The 12,332-nt window shown below is 52.2% G+C and overlaps 1 protein-coding gene across 14 annotated transcripts in view; it reads right to left on the minus strand.

The window, feature by feature from the left end:
* SCRIB (scribble planar cell polarity protein) overlaps window positions 1-12,332 on the minus strand; it is a 97,446-nt gene that overhangs the window by 14,412 nt on the left and 70,702 nt on the right. For 8 of the 14 annotated variants that reach the window (XM_069005648.1, XM_069005650.1, XM_069005647.1 and 5 more), the window contains 9 exons: window positions 12,097-12,165; window positions 9,218-9,259; window positions 8,280-8,405; window positions 6,429-6,542; window positions 5,135-5,182; window positions 4,534-4,699; window positions 2,549-2,714; window positions 1,065-1,154; window positions 508-696 (listed from right to left, as the gene is read on the minus strand). In XM_069005648.1, the coding sequence (XP_068861749.1) occupies window positions 508-696; window positions 1,065-1,154; window positions 2,549-2,714; window positions 4,534-4,699; window positions 5,135-5,182; window positions 6,429-6,542; window positions 8,280-8,405; window positions 9,218-9,259; window positions 12,097-12,165 (1,010 nt within the window). The remainder of the gene's footprint in view (window positions 1-507; window positions 697-1,064; window positions 1,155-2,548; window positions 2,715-4,533; window positions 4,700-5,134; window positions 5,183-6,428; window positions 6,543-8,279; window positions 8,406-9,217; window positions 9,260-12,096; window positions 12,166-12,332) is intronic. The other 6 variants (XM_069005652.1, XM_069005651.1, XM_069005658.1 and 3 more) reach the window with 6 other exon arrangements.

Raw genomic sequence — 12,332 nt, forward strand, 5'->3', positions numbered from 1 at the left:
TTCTTCCAGAACAATTTTTAGTCACTCTTTCATAGCTGATGAAACAGCTCATGTGGGTAAGAATGGCCTCATCCTGTCAGTGTCTTGGCTGCAGCACAATTTCCAGCCCAGCAACACTGGAAATACGAAATTCCATTTTTTGTTTTGAATATGTGACCTTGCAGCTTCAGTAACACCATTTTACATGGGTTAGGAAGAAGGCTGAGGGAAGGAACACACCCACCACAACACACAGCTGTGGCGGTGTTCATCATGAACTCCCCATGTCCATGGGCCATGCAGGCATTGTGGGAAGCTGGCTGCCCTCTCCTCTGGGTGCTGACAGAAGTGGACAAGCTCAGCCAAGCCACCAGTGCTTTGCACTGCTTGAACAGATCCTACATAACCTCCCTCAACATCTGCCTTTGAAAGGGTCCCTTATTCCCTGGTTTTATTCCCTTTAGGCCCCAGACACACAGCAGCTCCCCTGCTCTGGCCCAGCACAGGAGCAGTGAAGCTCTGGCTCACCGTGCTGCCCTCCACATGGCCCGTTTCTCTGCCTCCAGAGCCCGGCGTTCTGCTGGAGACAGCTCCTTCTCCTGCCCGCTCAGCAGCTCTGGGCTCTGCATCCGCAGCCGCTCCTGGTGCCGCCGCTCAGCCTTGGCCGTCCGCACTGGAGCCCCGGGATCCGCCATGCCCAGGAGTGATGGGCTCAGCCTGGGCAGAGAGAGAAGCGGTGACAGGGAGGCTGCCTGCGGCCACCACAGCTCCCTTGCCTGGGAGTGGCGGCTCCAATCACCTGCTCAGTGCCACATCCACAGGCTGCCGTGGGGTGTGGGAGGACACAGAACACAGGCAAGTTTCTTGTAAGGAGTTTCTGGCTGGATGGGGCTTGGACTGACTGTCCTTGGAGCAACCTCCGAACAGCAGGGGGGTGAAACCAGATCGTCTTGAAGGTCTCTCCAACCCAACCCATCCAGGGATTCTCGGAAGTTGGGTCTTCCTCCACCAAATCCTTCCTTTGCAGCCCCTGGCTGCTACAAAAGGAGATACCATCCAGCCCCTGCCCCAGCTGCCCCACTCACCCTGACATGGAGTTGGTTCTCTGCTCAGACTTGATCCCCTCTTCCAGGGAATTCCTCTGTGAGCTGCTGTTCTCACCGTGCTCCAAGGGCCTGGAGAAAAGACCCCTCTGAGCTGCAGCACCACAGGCTGCACACCCAACGAAGGGTGGGACAGGTCCACCCCCAGAAAGCAACAAAGGGTTCAGGGTGAAGTCACACCCCTCCATGGCTTTGCTCAGCAGCTCATCCACCATTGCTGTGAGCATTCCTGTGGGGATCTCCTAAATGTCCATACTGGTATCAGAGCCCATTTCCTGCAGCAAGAGGTCAGCCAGCCACTAACACACACACACACACAGACAGAAGTTTTTCCTCAGTTTATCTAATAAAAATATTTGCTGGGCTTTCTTTTCCTCCAGATCTTACCCTTCAGTCCCGGGAACTTGGACCTCACACTTGGGTTTGTTAGATGTGGCACAAAGGAATTGCAAACAGAGGAGCCCAAGAAAGATTCGCCTTGGAAACACTAGTCACCTGATCCTGATTTTATACCTTCATTAACAGATTAATTTGATCATTACAAGTTCTTCCACGAGATGGGCCATGGAGCTGCTCTGAGGGCTGGAACCTGGCTGGGAGAGCTGGGGGTGTTCAGTTTATAGTGACACTCAGCCCTGATTTTTACTGCTCAAGTTTATTTTAATTAAATTTCAGTTTCTCTCCCAGCATGAGAAATATTTCAAGAAACACAACTTCAGTCTCTTTCACTGCCTCCCCTGCATTGAAGTGTAAATAATAAGCAACTGAAAGTCATCTGATGGATCCAGCCTTCCTGTTCTTCAGCATCCCGTGTTTCAGTATAAAAACAGGAAGGAAAAGTGGGATTTCCCAGAGAATCAAGGAGCTGCATTTGAGTGCTTTCCTCCTCGGAGCTGCCTCAGCACAGAAGGGGCAAGGAAAGTCTCAGGGCATCATTATGTGAGAAGTTCTTCAACTGAGACTGGCCAGAAAAACAGAGAGAAATGAGACTCCACATGCCAGGGTGTGTTCTGCCACTGTGACTGAAAAGTGTTTGTGGAGAGGAGAATGTCTGTCCCAAACACTTCGAAGACAGATAAGGACAGCTTCAGCTTCACTCCAGTGCATTCTTCGTTTACCTGGAGCCTTTGAGAACCCTTTTCTCATTCTTTTCTCAGTTCTATGCCCAAGAATTAGAAAAAAAACCATCAACCTGGAGGCCAAGTTCCAGAGAAGCCTAAAAAATCCCCAAACCTGTTTTAGCATCACTTTATCATTCAGCTTATCTTGAATCATCTCTCTGTAAAGATCAACCTCTCCACATATACTTGGGCACAGCTGAAGGAGCTGTTCCCAGACAAGAGCAAGCTGGAAAACTTGGCCTCTTCTATGCTGAAGAAGAAATCTTGCCCAGCCCTCTTCCCTGAGAATTCCTGGGACACCTCTGACACGTGCGTGGTGCAGGGCTGCCTGTGCTCCTGTCTTACCGAGCTGCTGGAGCCTGGATGCTCCTTCCGTTCAGCCTCTCGACCTTGTACTCGACGCCTTCGATGATGATGCTGGACTGCACAGCCTCAGGCACCTGCCTCACCTCCTCATCCTCCTCGGCTTCCTCCTCCAGCAGAAGGGCTCGCTGCTGCTGCAGCTTGCGGGCTGCCAAGGGAGACAGGAGCCAGCTGACACCACAAAGCATTCGCTGAACCCCCAAGGATGGGACCTCTGGGCAGGTCCTTACACTGAATCCCCCAAGGACGGGACCTCTGGGCAGGTCCTTACACTGAACCCCCCAAGGATGGGACCTCTGGGCAGGTCCTTACACTGAACCCCCAAGGATGGGACCTCTGGGCAGGTCCTTATGCTCCTCATCCCTGCAAGTCTGGGCTGGGTTCAGTCTATTCCCTCTCCATGGACACCTTTGTTCCTCCACACTTCCACTAATGCTTCAGATGAAACAAACTGCATCATTTCCTCAGTCCTCCTTCCTTTATCCACCAAACTTCCATTCCTGGACACTCTAGGGGCAGATTTCCAGCAGCTCCTCATGCCCAGTGTTGTCATTCTCAAACTGGAAACTGAGTACAGTCTCTTCTGCCCTTTTCCCAGAGGGAACAGCCCTGGGAGTCTGCATCTCCCCACTGGCCTTCTGGAGGAACCAAGGCCTGGGGTGATGGGTCCCACACATGGCAGTGGCCCTGGGAACCATTATGCTGGTGAACACAAGTCACGAGAGGGTCAGGAACACGAGGAGACAGAGAGCAGGTAGCTCTCTGAGGCAGGTGTGCTGCAGGTTACCAGTCCCCAGGGGTGTTCCTCAGGGCTCATGCCTGGGACCAGTTCTGGGCAAGATTTTTATTAATACTTTTATCTGGCTGTGAGAGCTGAATGCAACAGTAACACTTTGCTGATGATGCCAAACTGGGACGTGCTGGTGACTCTCTCAAGGGCCATGAGGCCTTGCAGGAGGATCCAGACAGGCTGGAGCATTGGGCAACCATTAATGGCATGAAATTTAACCAGAGCAAATGCCAGGTTCCACAGCTGGGACAGCACCATGCCAGGTCCAGGTATGATTTGGAGAGGAGGGGCTGGAGAGTTCAGTAAAAACTCTTTTTTCCACTTCATATTGTTCCTCATGACCTTCTAAAACAACTCTCAAACAGGAGGAAATTACATCAAAAATGAGAGCAGCAATTTATCTCCTACTGCAAACCTAAAGCAGCACAGTGAGCACTGAGAGTCTGAGAGCTTCTGCTGCCAGTTGTGAGTGAGGGTGCAGCTGGCACAGACTCACTGTCTGCAGTGGCTTTAAAAATGTTACTGAAGGGCTTACCAACGGCAGACATAGAGCTGCTGCAGAGAGTGCAGAGGAGGGATATGGGAATACTCCTAGGGCTGAAGCCCCTCTGCTCTGGAGACAGGCTGTGAGAGCTGGAATTGTTCAGCCTGGAGAAGGCTGCAGGGAGAACTTACTGCAGGCTTCCAGTACCTACAGGGGCTCCAAGAGGCCTGGAGAGGGGCTTTGAACAAGGGCCTGGAGTGACAGCACAAGGGGGAATGGCTTCCCACTGCCAGAGGGCAGGGATGTTGGGAAGAAATTCTTCCCTGTGAGGGTCCTGGCACAGGGTGCCCAGAGCAGCTGGGAGTGTCCAAAGCCAGGCTGGATTGGGCTTGGAGCAACCTGGTCTAATGCAAGGTGGCCTTTCCCATGGCAGGAGGTAGGACTGAGTGAGCTTTAAAGTCCCTCCAACCCAAACCATTCTGTGATTTCATGATAAAGGACACCCTGAAACTACAGCACTTCCACCAACCCAGAAAGCATCAGTGCAGCACCCACAGAATTCTTCAACATTCACTTACTTCAAATTATTCCCAGGCCTTACAGTAACCACCCATGGGCTTCTGGAAGTGCTGCATTTCCACGGGAAAGGAATCACTTAACAGGACAAATTTCTGTGCACATATTCCTATGTACCTTCCTCCTCTTTCATTTTCTTCAGGTCATCCTCACCCACCAAGGACACACGCTTAGGAGGCTTGTCCAGGTGCTGCTGCTTCACCTCAATCTCAAAATACTTCTGCCTCTCACGGAAGGACCTTTGCTCAGGGCTGTGCTGTCCCCCAGGGCTGTGTGTGGCCATCTGCAAGAGCCACACTGCTGCCCACAGGCCACCCAGACACACCACTGCCCACGGGTCACCCAGGCACACCACTGCCCACCGGCCACCCAGGCACACCAGTGCCCACGGGTTACCCAGGCACACCACTGCCCACAGGCCACCCAGCCACACCCACTGCCCATGGGTCACCCAGCCACACCCACTGCCCACAGGCCACCCAGCCACACCACTGCCCACGGGTCACCCAGTCACCCCAGGCTGCCCATGGGTCACCCAGCCATACCCACTGCCCATGGGCCACCCAGCCATGGCACCCTCCCAATGTCACCCCAACCCTTACTCTGCCACCTGCCCCACACTCTTCTCCTCCTCCTCCCCAGCCCTCCCACACTGTGACCCCATCTCCCCATCCACAGCCTCCATGACTCCCACCTTCCTTCCAGCCCCAGAGCTCACCTCTGAGGCCATTTTGGTGTTTTCTGTGCTGCTCTGACCAGACAATTCCTAAGAACAGAGATAAACAGGCATGTTCTAAAAAGAAAGTTTCCAGCCACTCCCCAGCCATCCTCCAGCCACGTGTCCCCAAGGCCAGACCAGATGACACAGGCTCCTGAAACTGTCCCAGAATTCGCACAGATTTAACAAGGTTTAGCAATGATCAGGAATGAGGATTTATGTTAAATTGAGGGTTAAACAGAACATGGTGTGACAACTTCTGAAAGGGCAGAAACTGAAAAACACACACAAAACAGGAGCAGGGGCTGAGCTAGAGCTGGAGGGGGTTCACAGGAGCTGGCGGGAGTTCACTCACACTTTGCTTACATCAAAGACAAAACCACCCAAAATTTACTTTGAAGAAGCAGAGATGCCATCAGAAAGAACGAAATCTGTAATAAACTGGGATGCATAACAAAATACTAGATGAGTAGAAGTACAGGGGGAGGAAACTGATCCACAAAATCCATCTGTGAACCAGGAATCCATAGGAATAAACTGAGAACTGCAAATGAGTTATGGAAAAGAAGAAAGTTTTATAATTAGACAAACTGAAAGGACCCACAAAAAGAGAGCAAGGAGATGACCTCTGGCTTTATCCAAACACACTCCAAAAACTAATTCAGAATTCAGAACTTGAGTGGATCGGCCTGAGCAACCTCCTACAACTTTGGAGGCATTTGAACAATGCTCTCAGGCACACGGTGGGATTCCTGGGGGTGTCCTGAGCTGGACTTGATGATCCTTGTGGGTCCCTTCCAACTCAGGATGCTCCAGGATTCTATGGCTCTTACACCCAAGGCTGCCCTATTTTGCATGGGGGACTGAGGCAATGACCTCCAAGGCCTCACCTAGCCCAGACTGTACCATGATTCAACTACATGGAGGGGAAAAGGAAGAGTTACAATGAAGATCAAAATCTATTCAAAAGTATTTCAGCACAGGTATAGACTGGCCCTGTTTGGAATTTCAGAGTTCCTTTGCATGAGAACAGCATGGTTGTACATCAGTACCCCAATGTCTGGGGAGAATAACAACGCCATGAGATTCCATGAGCTTCCAGGACCTGATACAGACAGGACTCTGCCAGGATGACCCATCTGCATCATGAACAGACTCCAACTTCCACAGGACCTCACAACATGTCCCTCCTCTACAGCAGCTTTTTTTGGAGGGAACAAATCATCACCTCCTTCCCTTCTCACCTCTGGCAGCTCGCACCTGTGCTGATGTTACCCCCAGCAGCTCGAGTTACCTGTGTCCCGAGCAGTGGGTGGGACAGGGGCACGGCTGCGAAGGTCTTGTAGGCCTGCTTGACATTGATGGGGACCTCGTCGGGGGAGGGTGGCGACGGTGGCGATGGTTTTTGCTACAGGGACAGACAGGAGGTAAAGGTGAGCACAGGTGGGGTGGAAAAACCCACACGGGGGAAACACAGCCCAGCTCTTGGCCCGCAGAGCCTGATGAGTGGAATATGGAAAGGAATATGTTAGGGAACATGTAAGGAACGTGTAAGCCTTGCAAAGGCTGCTCCTGAGCCTTGGGCAGGAACGCGAGGAGCAGGGCACTGCACATAGACTATACACAGCAGCACAAGGATCACAGCCCCATTCTATTGCCTGGATGGTGAAGGAATGGTACTTTTGGTGGCACAGGTCTTCACTGAGCTGATAAGAATCTTGTGACAGATCCTTTGGCCAAAGGCACATTGCTGTCCCAGTCCTTGAGGATTTCCACCCAATTCAACCAGCAAGTGCCTACCTGAATCAGGGTTTTTTTGGGCTAGAACAGGACAGCTACACATTGACTCTGACTAGGGCTGAACAAGATTCCCTCTAGTGGAAGGTGTCCCTGTCTTTAAGGTCCCTCCCAACCCAAACCACCCTGTGATTCCACAATCTGATCCAGGGATCTGTGATCTGGAGGAGATCTGCCTTTCACCTCAAATTTTCCCTTTGCAGAATTAAACTTACTGAGAAACATCTGACAAGCCCTGAAGGGACCTTCCTACTGCTTGTCTCTGTCTTTGCTGGTCCTTTCCTCACCCACGTTCCCTGTGACCCTTCCTGCCATGTCTGGGGGGAAGCAGCACTGGGGTCACCTGCTGAAAGCATCACAGAAATGTAAGGAGTGGGGGGCAATGACACCACAACCTTCCTTCTGCTGGAAAGTAAACCCCCTTTAGCTGTTCACTCCTCCAACCTTCCAGCTGCACTAATCCATTTCCAGGCCTTTCTGGTTTTTCTTAGTCCTACACTAGGGCTAAATTATGCTGTTTGATGATTCTCCTTCTGCATGGGCTGAAGGACAGCACAGTGAGATGAGAAGAGACTGTAAAATGTGAACCTTGTCCAATCCCATGGATCCTGTACAGCTGTTTGCCTGCAAACCAGGTCTCTGTTTTGGTATCACATTGTACAAGCTCCAGTAGGGAGAGAAGGGCTGGATTCATGGAATCTCACCCAGGATGGTTTGTGTGGGAAGGGACTTAAAGCCCATCCAGTCCTTCCTCTCTGCCGTGGGCAGGGACACCTTCCACTATTCCTTCCACTTTTATATTGGAGGAACACAGGTCTTCTGTCATGACAAAGACCAAATACCCGAATTTTTCTCTCCCATCAACAAACAGCCCCAGGAATATGAACCTTTCAAAACTAATCATTTTGCAAACCATAAAACCCATTGGCAGGATGGTATTGGCTTTTGTTCCAAGGTGCCAGACATCAACAAAGGTTCTGTAAGATTTATGTCTCCACAGAATTCAACATCTCACAGATATGGCTCTAAACCTGTATCTGGTCTGGGGATTTTGGCCACAAAAGCTTCAGCAGCGCAGACTCCTGGGACAGGGTCATGGAGCCATGGGGCAGCTGGGGAGGCCCAGAGAAATAAACAGGCTTCACTGACCTGGCTCTGCCTGTGAGGAATGTGGGCTCCTTCTCAGAGAGCCCAGACTGGTGCATGGACACCACCAGCCTTAGCTCAGGCACATGGTCATCAAAGCACAGAGTCACCTCTGGGAGGGTGTCCTGCCCCCACAACACTGGCACTACAGCCACCCAGGGCAGACACACGGCTTTCAGGGAGGAAACCCCAGGCCACTTACAGAGCTGTGGATCCTGAAGCATGGCTCGGGCTGCTGGAAGGGGTTGGGGCTGTCCCCCTCTTCCGCACTGTGTGAGGCAGCACTTTGTCGCACGCGGGAGAGAGGCTGAATGACGCCAGGCTTGGTCTGCTCATGCCAATGCCCCAGGACAGGATGGGGAAAGGCAGAGGAAGAGAAGGGGAGGGAGAAAGAGAGAAGAGAAATGAGCAGTTAGGGCAGTGAGGTGCCTGCCATGCAGGTGAATAAACAAATTGCAAATCCATGCACCCCTGCTCCTTTCCTCCACTGTGCTGCCTGCTCCAGCTGCTGGCAGGGAGAGCTCTTGGAGCCAACACCAAAAAGACTCAGCCAATGAAGGGTTACACAGGACCAGTAGATTACAGAGAAGGCCAGGACACAAGGAAGCACCTGCCATACCAGCAGCAGCTACAAGGGTTTGCAGGGTATGGTAAGTGTGATGAAGCTCAGAAAATGTGAGCACCAGGGATGGAAGTAGGGAAACATCAGCCAGGAATGGGAATGGGCAGAAGCTGTGGATGGAAGTGAACAAGACCGAGTCAGAGCTCTGACTAGAAATGCAGTTATTGGAGCAGAGGCAAGAGTCTGAAACTTCTCCTAGATGTCACCACCACTGCTGGATGTTGTGTGAAAGTCAACAAAGCATCTTCAACTAGAGAAAGTGGCAGCAGCAACTGGGTAAGCCAGCAAAACCTGCAGGAGGTGAAGCTGCGAGGGAAAACAGGAGTAAAAGCTGCAAGAACAGTTGTGTTGGGTTTTCAGATGGACCGTATTTAAGACCTGATGCATTTGTACAAACTTGAGGCAAAGTGGAGGACTGGAGGAGACAGAGTAAGAGCCAACAGGAGGAAGAGACAAGCTGCATGTGTTGGGGGATGCACAGGGACACCACAGTCAGGACTCACGGCAGCTGTACTCACTGATTTACTGTCATCCTGCGAGGTAATGAAGTTAATGGAAGCCTGCAAACAGAAATACAGGGGTAAATCTGGAGTCCACCCTGAACACCTTCAGTTTACCCCTGCCCTACTGCCCACCTTGTATGGGGAGCTCCAGGTCCCACAGAACCCCTGCCCCCCCATACCTGCTTCTTCGGTGAGGACAGGCCAGAGCCCACCTCCAAGAGCCTCTCCCAGCACCTCTGCTATGCAAGGAGGCCCTTGCAGCTCTCTGCACATCTCCAAACTCTGACCCCAGCTCTTGGATAGTCCTGGCCCATGGGCACAGCCCCTGCTCCTGGTCCCTGGGCACACCTCCAGGTTCTGGCCTGTGGTCACAGTCCCTGCTCCTGTCTCCTGCTCACATCCCCAGCTCCTGGTCCCTGGGCACATCCCCTGCTCCTGGCCCATGGCACATTCCCTGGGCATATCCCCACCCTCCGCACTTGCCCCCGAGCCCGAGCAAAGCCATCCCACCGCAGCTCCTCCCCAAAGCGCTCGCAGGTGCCACCACAGCAGTGACGCACGGGGAGCAGCCCCTCGTGCCTCGGGTGCCATCAGGGTGCTGCTCCCCCAGTGAGCCCCGGGGGAGCCCCAGAGGAGTCCCAAGTCCCCACGGGGACGTGGGGCCAGAGGAGGGGGCGCGGGCAGCGGGAGCAGCCGGAGCAGCAGCGCACACCGCACACCAACAGCACTTACAAAGCGCGTCTCCCTGCCGGCCAGGTGAGGAGGCCGGGGGGCTGCGGGCACCTGGAGAGGGGCATCGGCAGGGGAGAGAATGGGAGAGAAAACGGAGAGACTGGGTTTTCCGCAGGAGAGAAGCAGAGAGACTGCAGCAGCTGGAGCTGGTGGGGTCCCCACCACAGGGAAGCCCCTCTGCCCTGCTTGGCACACACAGATCCACCACAAACACCTCCTACCCCCCACCACCCCCTTGCAGAACTTGAGGCCAGGCATGACCATCACAATGCCAACTCAGGACAAAGGATTCCATTTCCCTCAAGGAATTCTCTGAAATAAGCCCATAAACTCCGGCTGGACTACAAGATATTGAAACCAAAGAATTAACATTAAAAATAGATGGAGCCAGAGAATAAGAGACAAAATTCCTCAGAGCTTCTGCTCTAGAGCAACAATCTGAAGGTCAAGACTCCTAACCCCCAGACAAAGAGAGATCTGGGAGTGTTCAGCCTGGAGAAGAGAAGGCTGCAGGGAGACGTTAGAGCCCCTTCCAGTGCCTTAAAGGGCTCCCAAGACAGCTGGACAGGGACTTTGGACAAGGGCCTGGAGTGACAGCACAAGGGGGAATGGCTTCCCCCTGCCAGAGACGGGATTAGATGAGATTTGGGTAAGAAATTTTTTCCTTCAAGGGTGGTGAGGCCCTGGCACAGGTTGTCCAGAGAAGCTATGGCTGCCCCATCCCTGGAAGTGTCCAAGCCCTGGTTGGACAGGGCTTGGAGCAATCTGGGATAGTGGAAGGTGTCCCTGTCCATGACAGGGGGCTGGGATGAGATTGTCTCAAAGGTCCCTTCCCACCCAAACCATGCTGGGATTCTGTGAAAACCGATCTCAAATAAAATTGGCGCTTGTGGTAAAAGGAAAACTTAAAAATAACCCAGCTGCTGTCAGAAATGCAAATAGGGAAACACAGCTAGAACAAAGTGCATTGAAATAGTTTAGCTGTAACAGACAGTATCTTCTAATCTTGCTGTGTTCCTGATGAAGACTCAGTTCTAAATGATCCAAGAACTGAGGGAGACAGGCTGAGAAGCAGCAGAAGACGGACTGAAGTGCTGCTCCTACTGCTTCCTACATGGTCCTGACCCTTCTCCTAAGCCTGTGTTAGCAGTCACCTCACCCCAAGGTGATTCTGTTCACCTCAAGAGCTCCTGTCCAGCTCTGAGAACTGAAATGATTCACTGAAGACCAGGGAAGTGCCAGAGCTGGTGGGGAGAGCAGCTGGAGAACAGCTGGACTACAAAATGAACGCAACAGACCCAAAATGAATAAGGACAGAGAACAAAGTACGAGTGGCAGTTCACTCCAGCCCCCAACATAAAACCCAGTAGTAGACAATGACTGTAAAGGGAAAATTTAAAAATCTATTTAAGTTCATTTAACTTCAAAAGGCCCAGCTGAGCTGTGACACCTCCTGCCATGGGATGGACAGAGGGATCAAAGACTCAGATATTGAAAAGGAAAGTTCAGAGATCATATAAGGAATATGAATGTCCAGGGAGAAAAGGTAACGTTTATAAAGAAAAAATAATCAGGAGTTACAAGAATTAAAGACACTTCCCATTCCAGAGGAAAACCCTCTGAGCAAGGAGCTGTAGCAATCACTCCCTGAGGGCAGGGTCACCTAGAACTGGCTGCAGCTGGACCCTCCTGCCCAACAGTTCACGTGGGTCACCTCCAGTGTCACACAAAGAACCAGGGGTCCTCTGCAAGCCTGGGCAGCAGTGGGCAGCTCTGCTTTACAGACCCAAGATCATTTTCCAAATCCTGACTCCTCCATTTCTTACTACATACCAGTTGCCAGAATTAAAGAATCTCTGCACAAGGCACTGGTGAGACCATTCCCAAAAAATTCACAACTACATGTTGTAGCCCCTCCTCATCACCCTGCAATTAAGTTACCCCTCAGAGCTTATTTATGACCAGCTAATTACCATCCTGGCTCTCTGAGACATTTAGAAGGAGGGAGTTCTTCTCTTGCTCTCTGGCTGCCTGCTGTGAGGGATCCCCTCCACCTTGAGGGTGTCACTCAAGAATGGAAATTGCCCTCAGCTACCTCTGTCCTTTATCCCTGAAGTGCCTCCCTGCCTTTCCCGTATCACCTGTCCTGGGGACAGTCTCACCTGTGGATTACTGGGAGAATAGGGGGTTTCACGCCTGGAATTTCCTGTCCCAGACTCGCCCACAGGAGCCTGAAAGAGAGAAGACAAAGCTCAAGACAAAGCTCGAGTGTTACTCTGCAGCAGGAGGGGTCTGTACACCCCAGGAGGTGTGGGACACCCTGGACATCCAGCGACGGCCCTTCCCCAGGGAGCAAGCTTAGCAGGGCCCAGCAGCACCTGGCACATGCCAAAAAACA

The sequence above is a fragment of the Aphelocoma coerulescens genome, chromosome 2 (assembly GCF_041296385.1).
Source record: "Aphelocoma coerulescens isolate FSJ_1873_10779 chromosome 2, UR_Acoe_1.0, whole genome shotgun sequence".
Classification (NCBI taxonomy): Eukaryota; Metazoa; Chordata; class Aves; order Passeriformes; family Corvidae; genus Aphelocoma; species Aphelocoma coerulescens.